Here is a 26,818-nt window from a genome sequence, read left to right on the forward strand (position 1 = left end):
CAAAGATTTCTGAAACTTTGCAGCTGAGCCTTCCTTCAGAAAATTGGTCATGTTCTGTGCCCCACTGAATATACCTTTTGCCCTTTGCTTCCCTGCATCTCAATTATGCAACCAGCTAGTGAGAGCTGGGCTGCACACCCTCTCAGTGCTACAGTGGACAGTTTGCTTGATGGGACCAGTTACTGTAGGGAAGTTAGAGAAAGTATTTGTAAGCCTGCTGAAGTCAAAGGTATTATAATAATATAAAACCTGGCTAAATTGGATGAAAATCAGGCTTAGAGTTTATCCAAAGTATTCTCTTACCAATTTTATTTTTAATTTTATGATAGGTATGGTTAGAATCCAGTCAGCAGCAAAGAAACCCACTAATTGCTCATTAGGAAATGCTCTGTAATTCCTTTGTTAGCTTTGCAGTCTTGCAGTGGTTGGAATAGCTGAACTATCATTATCAAGATTAAAAACAATGGTCTCTTAGTACTACATAAACCCTTTGGAGAATGAAGTATTCCTCCTTTTAAAAATCTTCCTCTACTGACAGTAAAGTCTATTTTATACCTAGCTGTAAGAAAATAAGTCTTTGATCTGCTAATAAAGTTCTCACCACTCCAGAATGCTGTAACAAGAATTTTCTTTCTCTCTCTTAATAGACTGAAGACATTAAAGAGATAGCCCGGAAGACACAAGCCCTGCCAAAGGTGAACGCTAAAAGGCAGCGAATCGTAGTCTTTACCCAGGGCAAAGAGGACACTATATTGGCTACAGGTATATTTTTCAAATCTCCACAGTAAATATTCTGGCTAATCAATTACAAGTTGTGGTTATACAACTTTTAAATGGTAGTTAGAATGTTTGCCTTCTGATGTTACTCCGCCTTTCTCGTCTTTTATGCTTTTAATTGTTTCAAGAGTCTGAATTTAAGAAGTTATTATTTCACCAGAGTGCCTGAGAATTTAGTTATGAACATTTTTATAACATGGATTTAAAATATTGATCCAGTTGGTTTTACTCAGATTTTTATGACTTGAGATTTTATCTGTGTAGCCATCTTTGCTGCAAACAAGAATACACTGTGCCTGCTGAGAACAGCTGTGCAACAGTGTAGTATATTTAAACATTTGCAAAGAGGAGGAAGTGAAATCCAGTACTAAGTGAATTTCCAGGCTTTTTTTGCTTTGAGCAGAAAGTCTCACTTTAGCTTTTCTCAGCCGTCTGCTCTTCAATTCTCAAAGGAGTATGTGGGGAAAAAGGTGTTCTAGCAGGGATACAAGCAGTTTCTGCTGTCTAAGTTGATGATGTACGACGCACAGATTTAAGCATTACAAACATGACTGCCTACCTTTTGACAGTCTTTTTAATTCTGTCCACCTATGCTTCTAGACTAAATAAAGCTATTAAAAACATGTGCTGTGACGAGCCATTTTAGTAGTTCATTCCTTCACAAGGTAAGTTATTAGTCTGGGCTGAATTCCTCCTTTGGAAATCAAGTGAAGTAGAGGAAGCTTTGCACCTGAGGGACTGCTGCTAACTCATACGATATTTGCCTCAAAATCAGAATTGGCTTCAGACTGTGGCTTCAGGGCTAGGCACTAAGCAGGTATGTCATTGCTATATAGATCATTCCTAGCAGCAGTTTGAATTATTTCTCCAATAGTTTGCTGCTTCCCCTATTTTGTTAGCTACAAATGGTTTTAAACGAAATAGAAACCAGTCACTGAGAGTTGGGTATGTGTATCTCACTGAATGATGATGGAAGTGCTCCTTCCAGAAAGTTACAGTGTAATGTGAATGGCCCATGTGGAGGCACTCCACTTGAGTATTTTACAGTTGACTGAAAAATAGCAGTATAAAAATGTTTTTATCCATGAGCAAGTAATAATGTAGTAAACCTAAACCTTATATGTAACCCTCCTGTGCTCTTATTTAATTTTCACTGAGTACTTTTTTTATTCTTCAAACTGGAGTTGTTAACAAATCCATTAATCCCTCCTTTGATATTTTTACAACTGGGAGCTTATTTGGGGACTGACACTTGCTAATCTTAGCTGTTTGTTCGCTATGAAATGAACTTAAATTAGAGAATGCACTTTATATGCGTGATAAATGTGAGATGGATGGAGACTGTATGCAATGGTGTCAGCTACAAAAGCAAACATGATAAATGTTAAGGCAGTTTTGAGCCGTGGGATAAGCTATTCAGTGCACAAGCATAGCTGAATCTCTTTGCTATGTTGTTATTCATGGCAGCCAAATAAATGTCAATAATAAAAGAGAATTAAAGATTTTCATTTCCCAGAGGCAGTCTTCTAATACAGCTTGATCTTTCATTTCATTTGTAATTCGTTCTCATGTCAGGACGCAATCATTCGCCAGGCTCTGTGTGTCATGTTAAGTCATTTAATAATGATTAAGAACATAAAAATGTTTGGCCTGTGGGGCAATTCTCAAAAGAGATACCAATTTGTTATTGTTTTCCCCCTTTTCCCTTCCTTTGGTATGGACCATCTTTTTCCCACCTCCTCACATTAAAGTAATAATGGAAGAAGGAAAATGTGTCCCTTAATTTAACGTATGATGATACCAGAGAATGGCATAGAGTGCTGCTAATACACTTCTTTCAGAACTAACTAGGTCTAGGTTTCAAACCCACAGTGGAAAGTATAAAAGTTTCTAAATGATCTTTAAAATAATTACTGCATTTAGGAGTTACCAGTATAAAATTATTTTCTTTTTTCTAATGCACAGGAGTATGACTTTTGAAAAAGGGTGTGTGTATTTGTTTATCTTGCCTTTCTGAGGGAACGGTAAAGTCTCAAACAGCTTGTGCCTAGATAAAAATAGTATTTGCAAAGTCAGCTATGGATTTGGGTATGCTTGTTCTTACCTTCTGCTTTATATTTTGTCCAGGTTAATAATAAGAACAACGACGTGTTTTTATGTTAACGTATTTATGCAGAGAGACCTCAACAGATTGTAGAGAGACCTTGACAAATTAGAGAAATGGGCAATCACCAACCATATGAAGTTTAACAAGGGCAAGTGCTGGATTCTGTACCTGGGATGGGGCAGCCCTGGCTGTGTGTACAGACTGGGGAAGGAGAGACTGGAGAGAAGCGCTGTGGAAAGGGCCCTGGGGGTCCTGGCCAGTGGCAAGGTAGATATGAGTCAGGAGTGCCCTGGCAACCAGGAGGGCCAAGCGTGTCTGGCTTGGATGAGGCTGCACCCTGTGAAGAGACGCAGCCGGATGGCCACCCCCATCCTTCTTTCCTTTCTCCCTGGTCCCATGCATGGCAAAATGAGACAGGCAGCACAGAGGCTGTGAGGACATCCTTAAGAGAGCTCTGTTTGCTCTGTCAAAGGCTCAGTTAAGGATGTTCCAAGACAAGGCAGCCATGGGGCTGGGTTGCGAGAGGAGAGTGCACCTCTTTGAAGAGTTATGTGTAGGTTGAATGAGGATCAGGTTATGGAAATAATGAGGGGATACACTTGGATACCATTCTGGCTGGAAGGAGAGGAAATAAGATGGATAAAAAGGGTTGTTGCAGATTGCCAGGCTATTCATAAAGGGGCACAGAATGATACATGCTGAAAATTTGACATGGACTTTCTAGGGCAGGGTAGAGGTGTGTGTGATATGAAGAAGGCCAGATACAGCTGGTCATCACATGTGGAGAGGACTGTGGCAACTGGACATTCCAGAGAATGGAAGTATCAACAGGTATTTGAGGAGCAGAGCATAGGGCAGAAAGGCACAGCTTATTACCGAAAGAAAAGATTGACCAAACAGATTGGAGAATATAGTTCTTGCAGATGAGATAGAGAGAACTTAGACTGAGACAGCTGAAAAAAAATCTTCCTCCAAAAATCTGGCCTAGCCATACTGCAAAGATTTTAGTCCTCTCATGAATTGCCGCAATTTATACAACATTGTTTTAATGGCAGCCTAAAACACTGGTGGCTCACCTCAAGCAGACCACAAGCTGTAGGCAGTCAGGTATGGATTGACAGGCAGCTTAGAGGTCCATACAGCTGGAGCAGATAATGGAAACAGTGAGAAGCAAAAACTGCATCAGCAGGCTCAATCTAAGCCACTCTCATTTGTCAGTCCACTTTCTTTGGCTGTCGGAATTATTTGTGTTTTCAGAGGAAAAATTTCTCTGTCTTTATCATGAAGCGCATTGGGTCTTTCTGCTGTCTGTTCATATCTGCTCCATCACAGTACTCCAGCCCCAAGGCCCCTTTTCTCTCTCCTCCCTTCCTGTTCTCTGTCAGTAGGAATAATTGCAAGGAAGAGGCAAGCTCAAATTCAAGCTGAGTGTGATCAGTGTGTTTTAGAGGGAAGGAAAGGAGTGTTTAGGATTGGCATATAGGAGCTGTGGCAGATGAAGTGTTGACTAAATGAACTGTCACTTTCTAATAAGACTCTACTGAGCACAAGCAAATTCTTGTGGTGTGAGGTTTTCCTCTCCATGTCCTAGAATCATAGAATGGTTTAGGTTGGAAGGAACCTTTAAAGGTCATCTAGTCCTACCCCCCACAATGAGAAAGGACATCTTCAACTAGAACAAGTTGCTTAAAGCCCTGTCCAGCCTGACCTTGAACATTTCTAGGGATGGGAATTACCTGCAGCCTCTCTGGGCAACCAGAGGTGCATTTTTTGGTGATGTCAAATTTTATCTTTTTACTGAAAAACTTGAAGGTGTTGGACCTTCTCAGTGACTTAAGAAGAGTACAGACAAAACCATTGTAATGTTCTCTAGCATTGGTCCCCAACATGACTGAATTTTGATAAAACTCTCTTGGAAAAAACAGCCTGTGAGAGGCACCTGTGACAAAACCTTGCAGCATAGAGGATTATGCTTTGGAAAGGGACTGGTAACTGAAAATGGGATCTGTGGACTTGCTCAAAAAAAATGGGATCTATGGACTTGTTTATTTGAGGAACAGTTAATTTCTTGTGTGGATGCTCCTCATCCATCCTGGGAATTACTTGGCTGTCAAGACTCTGTTCCCACTACCACAGCTTTGTCTATGGTATCCCTCTTACCAGGCCTGAGATTCTGAGTTTTGAGGTTTGACTAAGCTTATAAGATACATTTCAAGATTTTTGCTGTAACCACAAGTACATAAGCAGAGAGAGCAGGGGAAGTTAATGAACACATGCAGTCTCCTGATTTCAGCAGCTGGAGCTTTTAAGAAATGCACCAAAAATCATAAGCTGTGGCAGGAACATGTATGTGATATCTATACATGTGCTCTAATGTTTGTCAGGATCAAATGCTGTGAAAGCCATCCCTTTTACAGAGTTGCTCATAACAGTTTTAAACAAATTACTTCTAGTCAGATACATTTTATGACTGGTCTTGGCCCAAAGGGAAATCTTTAGAAAGTCTTTGCAAAATCAGTTCAGCAATGGAAAATGCTTTTATATTGAAATATTTGCATAATTCAAGAACAGCTGAAGCTACAAACTTTTAACTTGGCTTGTTTTATAGCTTTAATAGAGGAAAGAAAAACAATCCAAATTCAAAGAAAATCGGTTCAGCATTTTTCAAGTTATGAATGATGAAATCTGGCATGTTCAGGGGTGAACATAGAATTTTCCATTCGTTTTTCCCCCTGATGTTTGCAGGACCACCTCTATTTAAGGGCATGTTTGTAATAACCTCATTTGCCAGAATATGGCAGTAAAAATGGATTTTTCTAAGGATTCAAGCATTAAAGCCAGCTCAGGTCAGGCTTACTAACCACTTAAATCTTCATTTTTTGGGACATATTACTTGAGATATTTCAGGGAATCTATTAGCAGTGCTGGCAAATGTGGTAAAAGGAGAGAGGTTCATCTTAAAATTTTTTTAGTGCACCTACCACATAGTGCATACAGAAATAGTTTTGTAGATTTCTGTGTTGTTGTTGTTTTATCCAGTCCATAAATTAAACAGCCTGTGCAGTGTAGCCAAGTTAATATGTCACAATAAAATTGCAATGTCACCAAATTTTAGAGTCTGCCTTCTAAGCTTTTGATGTTGAAGAAATTCTAGGCATTTGCCGCTACATGTTATCTGAAACAGAAAACTGAGATAAATGGCTGTTGGTGTCACCCAGTACAACCATTGTTATGGTAATAGATGCAGATATGTTCATAAATCAAAAGTTTCTATGTTTGAATGGAACTATAACCTAATCTAAATTAAAATAATGACAAATAATAGTATGTTTTCTGAATTATGAAACTCCTTTTACTTTGTAAGGCTATGTTAGATCTGAAGTATTTTAGGAGATTTTTTTAAACCATTTGTTTAAGAAGGGTTATCACAATTGTGGAAGTGAGAGATTTGAAGAGCCATTCTTAAATGATAATAGCATGATGGTGTATGCTTTTTGAAGGGAATAGAGAGGGCTGATGTTCAAGCATATAGCTCACTCTAAACAGAGGTCAGTAGGTTTTCTTTGTCAGGTTGTGCTGCAATCACAGACCAGTGTGTTACCTTGTAAGCCTATCTGTAAAACATAGAAGTATTTAATACTATTGACACTGCTGACATTTTATGGTGGGTCTATTTGCAGCTCCTCTACTGTAAGTTACTGAGTATAATGTGTTCTTCTCTAAGAAGCAAGAAAAGGTGTTATTTTTTCCTTGCTTACAGCTTTCACACTTGGCCTTCCAGACAGGAAAACCTTGACTAGTGCTTTTTTTTATCAGCTAGGCTTCCTGTGCATTTATACAAACCAGAGAAGTACCTTGGACACAGGGAAACAGTAGCTGAGTTTTATTACCATGTGCTCTCTTTTTCACACCATTACCCACTTTCACTCTTCCCTATCCCTTTATATTCAAAATAGAAAGAAATGTTTCAAAAACAAAAGTGGATTTAAAAAAAAAGGAAATTTCAATCTCCTAGTGGCTTAACAAGTGAGCCAGAAAGCCCAAAAGAATCAGTTTATTTGTGTCTTAGGAAATCATAAAATCTAAATTAATAATTAACATTTGTTGATAGGGATTAATGAAAAGCAAAGCTGGTAATACCTTTTTGTAACTGAGACCATTCATGCTTTTATGTTGTGTGGGAGTGGAAGACTGAGAGTTTTATTAGACAGGTGAAACACATTATTAAAACCTAAATTCCTGGATACAGGTACCTGTATCCAGGACTGGACTTAAAAGTGTATCAACTGTTGCATCTCAAAGAATGTGTATCCACATATGTATATAGGCACATCTTTGTGTTTCAGTAATTTCATATTGATTTAAGAAAAGGATGTCTTCTCTAGTCTATTGTGTCAATACACCAATTTAGCCCAGAAATTGAGAGTGAAGATGGGAAATCCCTTTTTCATGTACAATCACTAGAAGTAAGGAATATCAAACCTAACTCAAATTTCAGGTGCTACAATCAAATTATATTCTGGCATCCTGAGGAAAAATTACTCCTTTAAGGTGTGGAAAAAAATGCATGTTTGTTAAAGGACAATAAATATGGACCCCTACTCCATTCTTTGGAACTAGGCTGTATTTATTCTTTCACAGAAGAATTTCTGTATTTTGTTTCTCAGACACAGATACATAGATTTAGGAATTCAGTTTTTATACTGTAATTCTAAAAAGGATTCTTGGAGACGTAACTATTAGTAGACAAATCCACTGCTTAGGTAGTAGAAATTATATGATGTTGGAGTGGCAATAGAGAGTGAAAGAGTAGAAGCAGGACTGAGGCAGACCAAAGGTCTGTCTCTAATGTGATGTTTGCAACAGTGTACAGCAGTGGGTACTTGTAAAAGAGGATGAAACCAGAGCAAATCTAGAGTAATAGTTCCATGTTACACTCCAGCAAAATGTAGCTTAGAGATTTGTGAACTAGAGATGTTGTCTTTGTGCTTAATAGGCCAAAATGGGATTTTGTTATACATAATGTCTCGTGATAATGAGTGTCACGGAGTCTGTGTTATTTAAAGAAATACATCCCCTTACTTGTTTGGATTCAGTCACTTTAGAGTGTTGCTGGCTGTCTCCAACTGCTTGTGGCCAGTCCATAATCATTTCATGTACAATGTTTTTTTACTTTTGATTTTGAAGAACTCCTGCTTACCTCCCCTGCACAATTCTTTTTTCCAGACTCTTTTTGTATTCTGTTTACTTGTTCTGTGTTTGATCCATAATTCTGACACTCTGAGCCACCCTTCACTGCATCTTTTTTCAGGTCTGCTTAGTCTTTGTGAATGGGGGGCCAAAATGTTCAACTTTTAGGTTCCTGAGGAATTTATAAAGTGGTTTAATTTTGTTTTTTCCTTTGTTCTGTATTCCTCTCTTAATAATTCCTAACTGTTTACTTGCTTTTATGGCTGCCACTTATGATTGATCTGACATTTTCATGGAATTATCTGTTGTAACTTCAAATTTTCTTTATGGTGTGGTAATTTGTGGTTTAGAGCCCATCACTGTGTATTAAAGCTAGATTGTTTTTTAAATGGGCACCTTTTTTACATTGATTGACAAAGAATTTTATAACCCATTAGTCTTGGAAACTTTTGCCATTCTTCACACTCAACTTTTGTTTTTACTATCCCAAATGAATCTAAATATCTCACAAGAAAATGGTGCCTGCTGCACTGGAGAGCTCCCTCAGAAGTGGTGTAAGCCAGGAGATGCTACCCCAGAGCAGGTACACAGAGCTAACATTGAAACTGGAGGGCAAAACTGAATGAATTAAATCCCAAATAGACATTCTTGTTCTGAAAAGAAAGTACCTCTACCCTGCTGTGCTGCTTTTTTTTTTTTTTTTTTAGAAATGAGGCCTTCCCTTTGATATTATTCCTCAGTTAGAGCACCCACACAGAATTAATTAATCATAAATTTCTGGTGTCTCCTGTAATGGCTGTAATACTTAAAAACTGGTATCATTTTACTTGCAACCTGAGTGAGTTGTGAGGTATTTGTTCAGAAAATGTTACATCAGTACATTGTTATTCTGTTGGCTCAAACCATGAAGCAACAGAACTGCCTACCACAAATCCCGAGAAGAGAGAATGGTAGTAGTTAAGCCTTGTGGTTGCCAAAGCAGGCCCCTACTCTGCTGAGCAGTCATGGAAGGAACGAGGGCTCACCTTACCACATTCTGTGGTTATGTGGTCCTCAGAGCACAAGATTCTGAGACTTGGGTCCATGGCAGTTTTAAACTGAGAATAAAATCAGAAGTCGATGGCTCCTCCTAGGACACACATTTCCATTCCCTACTTCTCCTCCCACCCTGTCAGCACTTCTCCACCCACATGGGGCAGTTTGTCAGTCTGCACACACTGACAGAAATCTGCCTGGTGAGGTGTTGAGCGCTCTGGGCCAGCCCCTCGCAGTGCCCAGGCGAGTGCTGGTGCCAGCATGGGAGGAGAGCGCGCAGCATTTGCCGCGGAGGGAGGCAAGGGTGAGGCTCCATATCTGCAAACTGGCTGAAGCTGCTCTGGAGCCTCCCTTTGAGGCATAAAACATGGTGTTTTGTTTTGAGCTTCCATCTAGCAACAACAACTCTAGTTCCAAAGGGGGAATAGAAGTAGCTTCAACACTGGCTGATTGTACTGTAGAATGATATCTGAAAAGCAAAGAGCAGAGAACTATGGGACAGAGCCACAGATATACTGTCAGAAGGGAAACAAACTCTTTATGGTCTCATATGCTGAAAACTATTATAGAACTCAGCTAAAAGAATGGTGAAACAGCAGAATCAGTAATTGAGAAGCACTGGAAGTGTATCAGACTTCCAAATTTAAATTGTGCTTTTCACATATACATGTAATTGATGCAACTTTATCAAGGTTATCCCTGTTTTCCGAAAATGACACCTACCTACCTACCCACCCATCTCCATGTACACCAAACAGGGAATTCTGGTGACTTTTCAATCTTTCAGCAGCTGTTTCTACATCTGCAGTGTTATGTCAGTCTAAATACATGTTTCTGAGTTTTTGAAAAAACTGAAGAAAATCCAAATCTATTTCATAGGAAATACCTAGACACTTCTACTTAAATTTATGCTTTAAGTTTAAAGTTCATCATTGTCCTTTTATGTGCTTTCATTTAATGTTCCTGAAATACTCAGTATTGAACACTAGCCATTTCTCCTTAAAAACATATGCTTTAGTGAGTCAAAATCTGAAACCTGTGCTTTAAGGGTTTACAGTGTATACACTTCTCACCTCCCAACATTTAGGGTTGAATCATACTAACAGGATGTCTGATTTATTAAATTAATCCAATAGTATTTTTTTACCAGTAATTTTTGAGAAATAGATTTTCTCTCTATCCTAATTTGGTGTGATTATTTTTTTTCATTGTAAGAAATTAAATGTATGGCTTGTTCAGCAGGTTTCATAATAGATCAATCATTTGTTGGGTTAACTTCTTTTTTCCTGTGAAGATGTGGGAAGATCAATGTCTGTAGTGCCCTAGGTCAGGATCAATAGTTTTAATAAAACTTCCTTTTTTTGTTGTTTTGGGGTTGTTGGTTTTTTTGTTTTGCCTTTGTACCTTTGTATGGTTTTGCTTTTATTAATGAGCTTTTACTTTAGTTTCAGACCATTAATGGTTTTCAGATAATGTCACACTGCCCAAGGTCAAGGCCAGTTTAAACTGAAAACTCTGCTTACCAATGTTTAAATCTATTGGATGGGCTTACATATGTTAGAAGACATAAGAGTTTGAATCACTGCTTTCTAGGGCCCGAAGTTAAAACAAAACAAAACCTCAGCCTTTTGGGAGGATGACACATTCAGGCCTTTCTTGTGTTTCTTTAAATAAATAACAGTTGTCTCATTTATGGATCTCATACTGAGGTTAACAACGTGGGCAACTATTGTGGCCTTGACTGCTCTTCAGTTAAAGATACTAAAAGCTCCATATGGACCTTTATAATGGTATATTGGTCATTCCACAAAACCAGTTTGAAATAAAATAACATCTCTTTTGTTTATTCCTGAAATTCTGGACGGGAGGAAGCAAATTATCAAAGCGTGTGTTATCAGCTGGAGTGCTTGAGAGAATGCGATGTTGTTGTCTCTGAGGCTCAACCCTGTGTCTTTTGAAATCAATGGAAAGATCTCATTAACTTCATTGGATATTGATTATGGTCATGGAGAACTTAAAACATTCATGAATATTAATGTATTATACTGATCTGTGTGTCTTTTTGTGTGTTGTACCTTGTCTGGAATCTGCAATTCAATTTTTTTAGTCTACCTGGAGGTTAGAGAAAAAGCGAACTTTATGTAATCTGAAAGATTTGATAACACATTTTACCTGGAGGTGTCTTCTTTGTTGTGTGGTAGAAGTGAGGGGCACAAAGAACTGCACCCTTTGACCACTGGCACCTAGACAGATTATCTTCTGCAGGAGATATTTTTTTCCATTATTTTGGCAATGTTAGCGTGTTTTTTTCTAGGCAGCAGTTCACTTCATAACAGATCATCACAGAGGAGTTTGAACAGCAGAATCTGTACTCAGAAGGTGCCCCACAGACTCTGGTAGCCTATCATCTTTAATTTAGAGATTTTATTTCCCATCTTGTGATTACAGTTGAATGAACATTGTAGAAACGTTTAAATTGTAGCTATCCATGTCATGCTTTTGCCATAAATGATGGAACTTATGTTTTCAAGCCTCTAATCTTCACCTGTTCAAATAGTCTCCATAGAATAATCGCACAGAATGGAAGGAGAGTAAAATGTGGGCATGTGTGGTGTCCCTGGATGAAAATTAACTGGAGGAACTGGCCCTTTGATTAGAAGTTTCTCTGCTGTAGTGTCCAATTGCAGACAATGAAAGTTGTGGGAAATAGATGGCTGAATGGAAGACAAATCCTTAGCTCCAGGAGGGACAGAGCAGAGATCCTGGCTGGTGGAAAAAGCAGACAAAGGGGAGATTTGAATGGGTCTTGCTTTGCCTGACTTTAGGGACTTGGAATTTATTTTGTGTAAGACGACAAAACATCTAGAATGAACATTGAGGGCATGTGGGAGGTTAATTGGAGTGCTTGGAAATGGTTAATTGTCTAAAAGTGGAATTGTGAGATCTTATGATCAGTTTGGCTGAGTGATTTCCACAGTAGGTTTTAGAGATAATGCAAAGTGGAAATTATTTAGATGCCACCTCTGAAGAGTAGGCTGTGCATGTCAGTCTGATACCAATGACCTGGCCTTGACACACCTGAGCATATTATAGACTGTGAAGTGGCAGTTAAGATATAAACCTCTGGATGCCACAGAAATAATGTTTATGTAGTTGATCCCATTTGAATGAATGTAGGCTCAGTCTTATTTTCACCATAACTGTTTTCTTTGTTATGAATAATGAAGACAGTAAAGTAAGCAGATCTGTCATAGAGTATATGCAGACAGCAGGTTTAGTGAACAGGGTAAACATGGACCGTTTTTATATTGTTATGTTTTGGCTATACCTACTGAATGATATAATACTAACGTTTGCTCAAAAAGAATGCACAGAGTATTGTGACACCAGATTGAAAGTTTGGGAGGCTGTGTACACTGATTTTGTTTGCTGTAGTCTGCTACCCCTGTGCCCCCCACTGCCGTCCTAATTCGTCCTGATTCTTCTGCCTGCCCCAGTGATTAGCAGTCAAAACTAAATCAGAGAGGAGTCTATGGAACCAAATATTTATGTCCCTTGTAATGTGACCCTGTGATATTGTACTGTGAACCTGAAAAGATGCCAGACCATGCGTTGTGTCTAATAGCAATTGATCAAAAATGGAACTGCAGAACTCCACTCCAAATTGTTGGCTTTATAAATTTGATAATAAGTACATTTCCTGGTAGAATGTAACAGTGCAGTAAACTGTGCATGCCCTCTCTTCCCTCCGCACCTGTCCAATTGCAGAATGCTGTTTGTACAGTACATTGTCGTCACTGACAACTGAATAAGAATTTTTAGGAGCAGTTGGCTATCAAGTGATGGCAAATTTAAAGGTTATGCAAATTGTGCCAGTACAGCCCAGCTTGTTTCAGACCTCTTTTCTCTATTATCATATCAATTGAGTCAGCTCATAGTAGACAAAGCAAGGTTATGGGAACCACCTAGAGCATCATGCACCATTAAACATCAATGCAGCATACATGAACATCTGCAACAACGATCTTATTAACAGAGGGTATAACGGAAGGCAATAAACCGCTTTCTTAGTCACCTAATTGTAAAAAATTTAATAACCTAATACTTGCATTATTTATCAACAGCTCTTTGGTCCAAAACTGTGCAATTGCAGTGGATTAGATTACAATACCTATTGTCTGCTGTAACTTGCTACAAAAATACGAAAATCCATTTGTGAGCAGTAAAACACTTTAGTTAGTAGAATGTTAAAAATGCGATTTTCTTTTAATTTCTGACACATCATGAAATACAAGTATCTGCTTTTTGCACTGACATTTTTATACTTGGCTAAAACCAAATATAAAAAAACCTAAGAACTGTTTTTGATTTCCTGCTTGACTAGATAGCTTGAACATTTCAAAAATCAAGGCACAGTTGTTTTGTGTGAAAAGTAACATATAGAAAACATAAAATGATCTTGTGTGTGTGCAGTCAAAACATATGTTTGAAGGGACAAAGTATAAAGCATATTAGATGTCTGTACTGGATATGTGTTGTGTGTCGGCTTCTGGAGGAGACACTGCACTGGTTTAGAAGATGAGAGTATGTGAAGCTGTGATCTCAAATAGCTGAGGGAAATGTATAACAAAATAAAAATACGTTAGAGGTTGATACCAAAGAGAAAGGAGGTTTGGCTCTTTAAGGCCAAGCCAAACTCTACAGGCTAGGCTTGAAGCCCACCCTTTTCTGGGATCAGATACATTGGTGGGCAGTGACAGCCCTCCTCTCTCTGCAGGTGGGGGCACTCGTGGACTCCCTGGGTTAACCGGGAGCCAGAGGCCTGCTCGTGAAAGCTTAGAGCTACAGAAGGAGAGCACCACTCTTCCTGTTTTATCCTGAATATGCAAATGTACAGGTATTTAAGAATTAAAACAGAAAAGAAATAAGAGATTGGATCTATAAATCAGTACAGGCTCAAAGGTTGAGTTTGACAAGTGCATTCAGCAGAAATCCTGCTCCAAACATTAGTCTGCTCCCAAGCAGCTTTGTTCCTTCCTGGCACCGTCTGCTCCCAACTGTTGCCACTGAGTAGCAGCGACCAGATCAGATTTGTATTTATGTGGAAAAAGAATGAAGTCTTCTAAGTTTCTGCTAGCATAAAAATCCAAATTGTGCTAGGATCACTGTGCTAGAATCAGTCTCCTGGTCACCAGTAGACACCTCAGTCATTGCTTTAATCAGCAAGAATCAACAGGTGATGACAAAGGATGTGGGGAAAGAGGAAGAGTGATTAGACAAAGAAGAGTAGAAGCTTGGTAAAAGGATGAATTTGGCAAGCTGAGAGTTACAGGTATTAATTTTGTTTCTGAAGGAAAAAGGAAAGTTTTTCTTAAAAAATGTTGAATTGAAAGTCTTTTCTTTTTAAATCTGGTTTTATTTCCTCTAGGAAAAGATGGCAAAAGAAGCGGTGAAACTGTCTAAATAGCCATTAAGTATATGTTTTCCACTGAAATGGTTCTAAAATGAACAAATAACAAGCATTTTCCATTTTTCCCCCATTTTTGAGTTGCAGTTCAAATGATCTCACTCTGTAGGCTAACCAGAGATTTTTCCTGCATATCTCTGTGGTTTTTAAAGCAGTGTCTGCTGCTTGCCTGTCTTCATAACTTTTCATAGCTTAATTATATCAGCAGAGTGTCTGTATTTTACTTATACACATCTATTTACTTGCTCACCAACCTTGCTTTTCAGATTGGAAACTCTTCAGAGCAGGATTTTTTTTTCTTCTAATACCTATCTTGGTGGTCATCTTGATAATAGAAGAATACACATTACAATGATCGTGAGTTGAACTCACCTGTATGCTCCAACTAAAGTTTGATTAATTTTAAAATGTTTTATTGCTTCTCAAAAGATAAGTGTGTCATTTTGGGTATTATTTTGGAATCACTTAAATTTGAATTATTCAGCAAATTAATACTACAGAAATAATACTTTAAGGAAAAGTAACCAAGATTGACAGGTGGTGATAGGAGTTTGACAACATTCTGCAGAGAGAGGCTGGAAATTTTTTTCTGCTAGGTTACTTATTTTGGTATTGTCAAGCAGCCTGACTTTATAGCGTTGGGGTTTACATTAAATGGCAGTGCATGCCCTGTGAAGCCTGTTGGGTTACCTTTATGGGTGCACATATGGGACTGCCATGCTTTAAAGGGCTTCGTACACAAACATATGATCCAAGAGCTCTTGCCAGAAACTCTTTGTCACAACTGCTATTACAGTAACTGTGTAGAAGTGAATTTAATCCACTGTGTAGTCAATAATTGTAAATATTCAAGGTTGCATAATTTACGTCAAAATGTGCGTGACGTTATTTTTAAAAGGTGGTAGATTTACCATCCTGCTTATGTCAATGGTTAGGTAATACTTTTAAACTGATAGCATGATACTACAGAGATCAGTTTGGGGTATTTAATTATCTAAGAAATTATCTGCAACTAATGCAGCGGAAAAATAAGCTCCTTCATTTTGGGCCAGATTTTTCTCCTAGAGTGGTATAACCCTTAAAGAATTGCATTAAAAACAGAAGAGTTTCTCTGTTTCCACTGGCATTTTAAGAGTAGGATATTTTCTCATTGACATTAGAACAAATTTTGGCCTCCACTACAGTGTTATCTTCTAAATAGATTTAAAAGTCTGATAAAATTCCTTTAGTAAGCATGTTTTGTTATTCAAAACTAAATAAGTAGTCTAGGGAGATCTTAATTAAACAAAACATGGAGCTTAAAAATACAGAATGAGAAGAAAAAAATAATTGTTAAAGTTCTAGAGCTGAGCTCTGAGGTAAAAGGATGAAGAATTGAAATTTCTACATGTAATTTGAATTTTTAAAGGCAGTGCTGTAGAATTTCTATGCTATAGCTACCTCATCAATGTTCAGCTAGTAATATTTTTTTTTTCTTTCAATGAGAAATAGATATATACATTAACTTATTTTTAGTAATATATCTAGGGAAGGCTGTCTCTCTCATTCCAATGGACTGGTTTTATTTATGAAACTACATATAAATTCTCCCAGAAGAAAAATCTCCTTCAGAGCTGCTCTGTAGTGACCTAATGCTCACTCCTTCTCTTTTCAGCCTTACTGATGCTCAAGTGAAATAGAAGTGCCTTGGGCCCATTTCTGCCTCCACTGACAACCCATGCTTCTCAGATTATCATGTAGCATAAAAAAAGCTGTCATGTAACATGGCATTTATTTAAATGATGTGATTTCTATGTTCACCACTCTGAAACTGAGGTATAGCTAAGAAAGCTTGCAAGTTTTGACAGGTGTGTTTACCCCACTAGGGCAATATGCTTACTGTATGAAAAATGTGAGGCAGAATACGGTTTTTATCCTACTCAAAATCAAATTATAATGTGTTTTTCTCTCTCTTTTTTTAGTTTTGTTTTGTTTTTAGCCCACGCCCTGATAAGCTTTTTGGGTAGGAATTGCTTTGACATGATTTATAGGTTGATACTTGTCAGAAGGTTCTCCCATAGGACAGTGTTTTGATGGCCTAGCTGTGCGGTGGTTTAAAATACGTCTGTAGAATACCATGAAGTGAAGTACAAGCATAGAGGTTTCCTGTTGGTGTGTTGGTCAGTGCAGACAGTAAGTGATGTGCACCCACTGTCTGATTTCTGAGCTGAAAGATGTTTCATTTTTGCACAGTCCCCATAGCGACACGTCAGACAGCTGAGGAGTGCGTGTGAGCCGGACGTGTGTCAGTGTAACCCAGACACACTTTTGTGATGTGTTCCTTACACGGGACATTGACATTCCAGTTCTCAGCATCTGGGTGTGTTTACAAGTCTTGGCTACCAATTTACAGATAGAAATAGATTTGTTTGTATTTCCAGTTCCCATATACAGCTCAAAAATAATGATGGAGGGGTGTGGCTTAGTTTTTTATATGTGAGGATCAAATAAGATGTACAGTGGCCAAAGCAATACATGTAGGATTTACAGTGCAGGGAGAGATACTTACATTTGTTAATACCCAAAGCCAGATGTGGTTTTGTGTCACCCTGTGCTCACTGGTGTGGCTCAGCTCACTGTGGTAGAGCTTGCTCTCCATAGAGACCAGGATCATACAATTTATGGGCTTTGTTTATTGTAACCCATCTCTCCTGTCTTCAGGAGTGATTTTGATCTGAGCTCTTCATGGTACTTCCAGACAGTCACTGTTGTATCAGTGAAATACCTGCAAAACCTTACCTTGATTTTGGTGCCTGTGACTTCACAGCCTTTGCCTTTCCTGAGTCCTCAACCCCTGTCTGAGCCCGGACAGAAGTCCCAGGAGAGGCTTGAGCTCTGAACACTACCTTATGTCTGCAGCAGCCATGCCGAGCTAGAGCAGTGCATTTCCTGGCAGTTCAGTGGGCGCAGTTTCAGCTGCCTCTGAAATCAGTGCCTGGCGGGCAAATGGCAATACTCTTGTGTGCTTGTAAGGCTTTTTCAACAGAGTTCATTGCCATTCTAAACCTTAAACATTGTGACACATGCCAGAAAAATTCAGCGGCTTGTTCTTTAGGGCAGTTTTTCCATATATATATGCACATACATATATTAAAAAAATGTTATATTAGCAACAAACTGAATCAGAACTAGTATTTTTTGTTGACCTCTTGCTTCTCCATCTTTTAAGCAGAGTGTTCTGTTTACTTGTGCTAAAAACTATTTAATATGAGAAATAAAGTAGAGATTCAACTCTTGGCATTGGCCATGATGATATAGAAAATAATGGCTTTTAAGTGTGCCCCACACCTTCAATAAAGTAAACAAAGCACATTTGGCCTATAGAAGATGTTCTTGAGCCATTAGTCGATTCTGTTCTATTTCTTACAATTGTTATAACTATATACAGAGTTCTGAGTCCAATCTTGTGGTGGTATAAATCAAGAGTTATTTCAAAGGAGTGGTGTTGAATTATCAGGATTACAGAGAGAATTAGGTGTAGGTTCAGAGGATACATGCTGTGTGCAAAAATAGTGTTTAATTTTGTATCATTGCTAATAGTTGATGTGTGTGAGTGTACAAGTTGATTCGGATGAACCTTCTTTCTCCTATCAACTCTAATCCTATGAATCACACTTCAGTGAGAGGCTTCTAATATGACTTCTGAATAGAAATGCTTTTGACCAGATAATGGTACAATGTATATGTCTGAGAAGAGCTATAAAGGGAAGACAAGTCTCATTTACCTCCTAGGATAGAGGGGAAATGGGGTCTGCACACTGTCATTTCCCCTACGGGTATCTATGGAACGATGACTAGAGCCACAGGAGATTCAAAGTCATGGCATGATATTCTTTCTCTGTTTCTACTGAAAATGAACTAGCTGTCTCTGAGGGACAGCACTTTGCATCCTAATCAAACCATTAATTGGGGTTTTTATTATGAAAATCAATTAATATTTGTATTACTTGTATCATACCATAGAGATACAAAAGCATTACAAATGACAACTGCTCTATAACTTGTTTAGGATCACTTGTTTACTATAGCAATAAGGGATGAACAACTTCTACATTACCAGTTACAACGATTTCTTGGGTACATGTTGAATTCATTAGAATACAGCATCATTTGTTGTGTACTATTAAAATACTTGATAGAAAGATCCCAAAGCATGTGGCTGACTTGAATCTTGCTTGTTATGCTGTAACTCCATTGAATGGCACAAATAGATTCCTTCTTTCTCTACAAGCCCTACATAGCTACAGCACCAGGCCCATAGTGCACAGACCTTGATGGTGGAGGGAGGAGTTGTTGGCATGCAAAACAAGGCCAGCTTAACACGCACCCAGAAGGTGCCAGGAGGGTCAGAGTGTCTGTCCAGAGGTGCAATCTGAAAGTCCCAGCCTGAAAATGCAGGATCTCATTTGTTTGCTTAGAAGTGACAGGTTGCATCAGCTCTGCCGGGTTTGAAGTTCATCATCACTGCAAGTTTGAAGGATTCCTAGCTGGGGTTCAGTGCCCTGCCCCACGTTGCCTTGCAGCTTTGGACAGTGCTGTGTTGACAGGGTGGGGGAGCTGTGGTATGTCTTTGATATACGTTACCGAGTATGGTATCGTTGTGTGAAGGACAGCAACAGCATTACTTTACTCTAGAACAAAACAGGAGAAAGTGTTGTTACACTGAGGGCAAAGATTTATTGATGTGCTGAAGAAGATACAGAGACTTAGAGCCTGTAACCTTCTGGGGTTTACCTTTTGGAGACAGGTGAGAGCTAAGAATCATCCTAAGCAACATGGGCTGGTTTCAAATATTTTTCTCATTACTTCTTACCTTACAGCTGCCCAGAGACATTTATAGGTTTTGAGTTCAGGTTTCTATGTTCTGTTAAGTTCTTCCTGTCTCATTTTTTTTCTTTTCTTTTTATCTCTTTTTTTTTTTTGGCCCCTGATCTAAAGAAAGTTAGAGAGAGTGGAGGTGGGGAGGAGATGGGACAGAATTCTGTTTCACAGTTGTTCCTTTATTTTATAAGTTAAAGCTCACAAAAGAAACATAAATGGGACTCCATCTTGTAAGCATCTGTACTACCACTACCAGCCCATGGATCAAAAGATTATTTGAGGAAATAGCTAGACCTTTTTTGTATATATTTTAGATCTACCTTCTTCCTTTCATTTTATTTTAAAACAAAATTAAGGACACTCCAGCATGTTGCCCATAAGAGTTCTGTTACAGGTAATTAAATGTAAGTTTACACATTTAATCTACTTTTAAGAGCAAGAGAGACTGGTAAATGACCCAGTTAAGGAAAGTACTCAGCCTAATTGGATGTAATGATTGCTTGCTGGTGTTTATTACTGTACTAAGAGTAGACATGTAGTCTGTGATTCTGATTTGGTTTAGAGACAGATCTGTAGTATTTGCACCTATCATCAGAGTTGGATTGTTTCTGCTAACATTGTGAAATAGGCTTGTATTCATTTGGGAGCTAAAGAGTATTAGACTGGAAGGAGCACTGGGTTTTTTCAATTATTATTGCTCTCCAGTTATTATCTCTCCAGACTGTTTTACCTACAATAATATGTAAAGCTTGATGTGCTAACGTATATTTTTGCCTAGGAAAATAAATAGGCATTTCATTGTCTTTATATATGCAATGTGAGAGATTACCAATAACTAAATTTGCCAATGAGCTGATTCCTTCTGACTTACCTGTGAATTTACCTTGTCTTCAGCGTATGAAATCACCACAATAATGTCTGGGTTTGATTATTTCTGTGTCATTCTGAAAGAGTTGAGTTCCTGAAAAACATAGTCACTGAAAGATGAATCAAAGCCTCAAAATTTTAGATTCCATTAATGCTTATTTTCTACAATTTTCCTAATTATAGTCACCTTGTTACAATTTGCACTCACAATTCTGGGCTTCCAGGAAATGATATCCAAGTGGAATATGTTGTATCATAGGAGATACTCGTTACGTAAAAATGGAACACTGGATTTTATGCCCAGAGGAGTGGCCCTTGGACTTCAAAACACTTATGTAATTATTCTTTATTTCATAAGCTCTCAGAATGATTAATTAAATCAGAACTGACTTTGAAAAGCAAGGCCACTGACGACCAGTGCACTTAGCCAAGGTGTCTCAATGTTTGCTATGATGTATTTAGGAGTTTTATAGCATAATGGATCAAAAATGAAGTTAAAGCAACACAAAAGTCACAAAAACAAGGATACTCAGAATGGAGATTTCTGCTTCGTAATAATTCATCCTGCTGTGTTTAGTTGCTACAAAACACAGATCAGTAAGAGAAATTAGCTCTTCTGGTGCTATTACACAGACATAGCAATGTAACTTAATGGCAGTTTTAATTCTAACTTACTTCATTTATTGTGAAGGAAAGGGAAAAAAGCCCCAAACCTTGGTATTCTTTTGTTGATCTTGCAGTATATATTATTGTCAGCTATAGTTTAGTTGACTCTACTATGCTAGAAGTTCTCCAAAGGTTAAAGAAAGATAATTTGCCTATTGGATGTGTGTAGATGGTAATGTTTTGTAGTTTAGTATGTGCTCCAAAGCCATGCTGACTCCTTCGTAAACTTCAGTGCTTCAAAATATGAGATTATTGCTCCCCTTGAAAATATACAGAAGGTTACAGAAAGAAAATGTGTTACCCAGGTAGACATGGAAAACCGTGACCAGAAAAAAAAGAAAGCAAAAAAATTGTTCACCAGAAAACTTTCCTGATGTATTTGGGGTTTTAGATTAATTCAGTTACTTTCAATTATATTTACTACAGAAAGAATAGAATAAGAGCTCCTAGTGCAATACTTACCTGCATATACTAGAGGGAGCTGAGGGAGGGAATCAAGACAGAGGAGGAAAAAAAAAGGAGAAAGGTGATGGTGAGAACTTTGATTTGTGCTAGTTTGTTTGAATAGAATCTTATTTGATGCCACACCCCACTTACAGCTTTGGAAATACAACGTGCATTATTCACCCTCTGTGCCCAAACACAGACATTTGTATGCGTGTGCAATTGTCTGCGGTGCATTTAACGTAGAACATCTGTGTGCGCCCATGCACACTTGGGAAGGAGCAGGTTAGTTTATTACAGTATGTCTTCAACAGACTTATCACATTGTTCATTGTTTTAGTATTATCTAGAGCAAATCAGTATACCTTCTTGTGAAATGGATGAATACACTCTGCTTGTCTGGCAGAGTTTAATGTAAGACCTCTCTTTCTTGATTTCCAATTCAAATGAATCCTGTTAAAATTACTAAAAAACATTGCTCTTGAAGACTATCTTAAGAGCACAACACAGCATTGAAGCACGTTTCCAAATAGCTTTCTTAACGGGGTAGAGAGTAGGATGCACTGAGAACTGACTGAAACCTGTTCTTTAATTGGAATATTCATCTTATGTTTTTCATTACCCTTTTTCCTTTGCCTCTCATGGATGGTTGTTGCTAATGCTCCCCTCCCCTCCTGGTGGGCCAGCCAACAGTTCCCTCTGGAGGCAGCATCATTATATCTGCCTGGTTCACTTAGTAGCAGATGGTGAAGAGCAGTAGAGCTGATACACTGCATTTCACAGAAACCAGGATCCTTCTGGTACCTCTGCAGCATACACAGACTTGCCTGATTTGAGGCTGTGAATTCTTTATATGCCTCCCAAACTAGGTTTCCTTGTTTGCTACTGTGTATGTCAATGTAAGAGTGATTTTTATGATCTGCTCTGTTGCTGGACAGTGAAGAAACTACTCATCTCCAGATTTCAGCTACTGGAAGCTCTGTTTTCCATTTTATTTCTATTTTTACCAAAAATTAAAAGAAAACAGCTCTGATGGTTTTTCTTTTCACTGGTTGACAGGCTTTTCTTCCCCCTCCCCTTTTTGTAATTCCTGCTGTCTGCCAAAGGACAATCTGTTTGCTCTGAGACAGTTTAATGCATACTGACTACCAGAGGCAGAACTTCCATTGGCTCTGTTACAGGGGTAATTTACACTTTAACAAGGTATTGTGACAAGGTGGTAATTATATTTTTATCACGTCATTATGACATTACCACCTGGAAAGCCATAGCTGATTAATTAGTGGCATATATTAAATTTATAACCCTAGAACTCTAAAGTTATCATACCTAAGTGGTGTAATTATGCTGAACTATGGTGTAGCAGTGAATTGGAGGTGAAGATGCTGAGTATCCACCTATTGCAATACATTTAATGAGTGCCAGTAGAGGGCAGGGAGCTGAAGGAAATAGTTGGGGGTTTTAAAATAAATACTAAGGAAGAGGGTGCAATCATTGAACTCTTGAAACCAAATCTAGTCAGATGGCAAGTTGCAAGGCTTCTTACATATATGGAATTTTTTTAAGGTATAATTTGAAAGCACTTTGATTTACACTTGTTTTTTCTTTTTATTTCACAGCTTTATTTTAGTTAATTCATATGTATTTTGGTTTTAACAACACAGCAGTTTCTGTTGATCTTTTGGAGGCTTCTACTGGCCATTCTGGAGGCTATGTCACCTTCCTGCAACTAGTGGAAAGAACTGGTTTTGGCAGGATGGATTTTTCTGTCTCGTCCATATGCCCCAGGTGTTTTACGTTGTTCTTTCTAATGTACTTTTTTTCTTTTACTCTTTTCCTTACTCTTTTTCTCTTGTCCTTAGTATTAGGAGGTAGAGAAAATAAATGAGGCTGGAAGTAAATAATGAAAATGCCCACAACTTACGGCTTGTTTGAACGTGTTCCCATATCCCTGTGCAGTAAATACAGACAGAATTATAAACCAAACCTATTTTTACCCAAATTATCATGCTAAAGGTCATAGTTTTGAATTGTTTTGATTTTCAGTGTTTGTTGTGCGTTTCAAAGTCAGATTCCCAAGTAACTCATGTTCTATTCTTCCCTTTCTCTACAGAAAATGAAGTGACTACTTTCCCTGTATTGGTGAGTGATCAGAGTGAAATTGTGGATACCAATGGAGCTGGAGATGCATTTGTTGGAGGTATTTCTTACTTCTTTCTGTTGTTTGGAGATTATCCTCCTATTCTCTCTATATAAAATCTACTGGTTTTTTATTCAACTGTCCTTCAGAACAAGCTTCATTCTTTTACAGCTTTTCTCCTCATCCTGAAGTTGTATGATTTAATTAAGTTCTGATTTCCAAAGGGAAAGTGTGTTCTATTACTTCAAAAATAATATGCCATTATGCTGTACTCTGGTCGTTTTCATGAGATTAATTGTATCTGTCAGACTGTTGCATAAACAAGCTGCATCAAGTACTATATAGTGTACAGAAATCCCTCCTGGCTTAAATGTTAACACATTGTTGTTCTTTAAAACAGGTTGTAGTGAATATTAAACAGTATGTTAATAAGTGAGCATAATGTCTCTGATCATGTAAATTTTGGTAGAACATCTGCTTCCAATACAATTATTTGGACATCAGAAAAGAATGCAAAGGGTTAAATTGTTAAAACAAACCCCGAAAATATCTGGCATTGCTTAATATCCATTTGCAAACTTACTATTTTTTTTGGCGCAAGCTCTAAGGAAAAAAGAGGATGTTATGTCTATGCCTGTTTTAAAAAATTATTCAATATAAGCCAAAACTCAGTCTAATCCAAGATTTCTGTCATTCATTGTAACCTTCATCCATGTAGTTCTGTGATGCACTATTGCATCCTGAAGGCTCTGATATCCAGTATGTAGTAGCTGTAAGGAGCTCCATTAGTCACTAATTTACTGGAAATATTACAAAAGAGACTTTTTAAATAGAATTGCAGGACTCAGTCTTGTAACTATGAAGGGGATAACAAGCAGTGTGTTACCAAATTAAAGCTTCAAAATTGTGTCCCACTTCAAGAAAATATTCAACATAAGCTTAATCTTAAGCATGTGAGTAATTCCATCCTTTCTTAATACAGCATTTAAACCAATGGTAAATGTTCAGTATATACTTAAATCTGTCTGAGAATAGGAATGTTTTTACTCATTACTTCAGTGCTTTAAGGAATCAAAAAGGACAGAAATAGAGGGAAACACATTAGGTCATATTATTCATACACCTTTGAGGGCATGCTTGTCACTCTCTATTGTTCCTAAATCACAAACAAGACTAAATTTGAACCAGTAGATAACAGTGACTATAACATAAATAAGATCATCTTCAAGTGCTTGTCCTTGTATACATTTGCTGTGTGTATCAGCTGTGCCAATAAGCTGCTGTTCTTGTGAGGGAAAAAAAAGAGAGAAAAGGTCTTGCTTTTTTTGTTTTCATGTGTCTGCCATGTTTATCTCAGGTTGTATTTATTTTCAGTTCTTCAATTTTAGGCCTCTTGAAATCAGGACTTTTTTTTAATAATCCTAATTTTGTTCTTTCCTAGGTTAGCTCCAGGAAGGCTATTGCAACTAAATAATCAGGGCTTTAAGAACAGTTTTATAACACAATAGATCAAATTAAAAAGTAGATCTCTCAAAAGCTTCCCTCTTTAGATTACATCCTTTTCCCTGGTACTGCCATAGCTGCTGGTTTTCTGTAGAAGGGCTAAAACATTGACTTTATTTAGAATATCCTGAATGGAAAGGCTGATATAAACCACATCAGTCTCTATTCCAAACTACTGTCTTCCACCAGCAGTGTAAGGAATTGAGGCACATCCTGTCAGGCTGGTCATGGATCAGTGAGATTCCTTTTCTCAAAGGGGAAAGGTGATGTGGACAATGCTCAGCTGTGGAAGGGAGGGATGAAGGGACATATTCTAAAAGATTAACTCTCCTGTATCATTCTAAGTGTTAAGATACAGCAAGCTCCTGTATATTTGGGATAATCTTAACACAAGTCCTGTATCACTGTTTATGGATGTATATTATCCTCAGTTGCCCCACAAATAGCACTGAGGCGTCAGATGCTTTTTCACTGGGGCACAAGTGCAATGCAGTCCAGTGCATTGTACAGTTCTCCCTCACTGTCAGGGAAAGGACCACAGCTGGTTTTCCCTCTGTAATGGAAGTCAGCTCAGCCATGGCAAATCTGCCTGGGCTGTCCTTGCAGTTAGACGCTTACCTGAGCGTCGGTGTGTGAGCTCAGCCTCTTGTTGCACCATGCTTCTCTCTCCTGTGACTCAAAGCAACATGAGCTTTAGAATATCTATAGTTCTTCATTAGCTTCTGGGATATCTCAGTTCTCTTCTGTCACTCCATAAATAATAAATTGATCATTTATTCTCCTCAGAGAATAGATTTTCCTGAGTTAGTCCAGATGGGAGAATTGGGACTCATAGCAGTCTAGATACACAGGCGATTCTAGTCTTATGTGTACTGTGGTCTCCTTCTTCAAGGAGTCATTTAATTTTCCTTCCCATATGTAGGAAACAGAATACTGGACTGGATAGGCTTTGATTTGGTCTGTGTTTCATTTGGGGGAAATGTCTGTATTTTATCTGTATCACACTTTTCATATGTTTTCAAAGTGTATTTATAACAGGAGAAGTTCTTTATTGTCTCCCTAGCAGCAAGCCCTGTGCCGTAGCGTAGGTAATACTGCTCAACATATGGATCTCTAGCATTGGGTCTAGCACTGTGCCAGCTGCAGTGTTACTGTCCTGACAGAATTTTTACTACAGGAAGGCTATATTCTCTTCAGTGCTTTTCTGCTTCTTTCTTTGATTGAGGTTTTTATCAGTTGTTACTACCTAGGCAACAGTACATGTAATGTTTTGATTTTAGTGTCCTTGTAGTAAAATCTTTCAAAATTAATCCCTTAGCTAAAAAATTCACTCAGTGTTATAATATCCTCTCCTGAAAACTTAGTTCCTTTATTCGAACAGCAGAGAACAAGACTCTCATGGCAAAGTTTCCCATACTTCTCTGGAACCAGTATATTCGCTGGACTGAACAGTGGTTTTGCTGGAGCAGGTGTCTTGGCTGAGAGGGAAATGTGGGGTATAATGAGAACTAACCCCATCAAACAAGATTGATTTGACTTAGGAGGTCAGGTGTGTTAGACTCTATCACATTTTGAAAGATCTTACACAGAGACACTCTCTTCCAGAGGTATAACTCACAGATTGTAAGGAAATTCCTTCTCAATAATTATGCCAACTTGGCAAATCACCCCTCATATGTTTCTCCGTGTACAAGTTGAAAAAAAGAAAACTGTTGGGGTTTTTTTTACTAGAACCGGTCTAACTACTGAAGCTCTTGAGACC

At 38.1% G+C, this 26,818-nt stretch overlaps 1 protein-coding gene across 2 annotated transcripts in view; it reads left to right on the plus strand.

Annotated features, from left to right (window-relative positions):
* Positions 1 to 26,818, plus strand: part of ADK (adenosine kinase) — a 272,381-nt gene that overhangs the window by 230,367 nt on the left and 15,196 nt on the right. For both annotated transcript variants that reach the window (XM_032115798.1, XM_032115799.1), the window contains exons 9-10: positions 648 to 762; positions 23,527 to 23,613. In XM_032115798.1, coding sequence (XP_031971689.1) covers positions 648 to 762; positions 23,527 to 23,613 — 202 coding nt within the window. The remainder of the gene's footprint in view (positions 1 to 647; positions 763 to 23,526; positions 23,614 to 26,818) is intronic.

This window comes from Corvus moneduloides, chromosome 8 (assembly GCF_009650955.1).
Source record: "Corvus moneduloides isolate bCorMon1 chromosome 8, bCorMon1.pri, whole genome shotgun sequence".
NCBI lineage: Eukaryota > Metazoa > Chordata > Aves > Passeriformes > Corvidae > Corvus > Corvus moneduloides.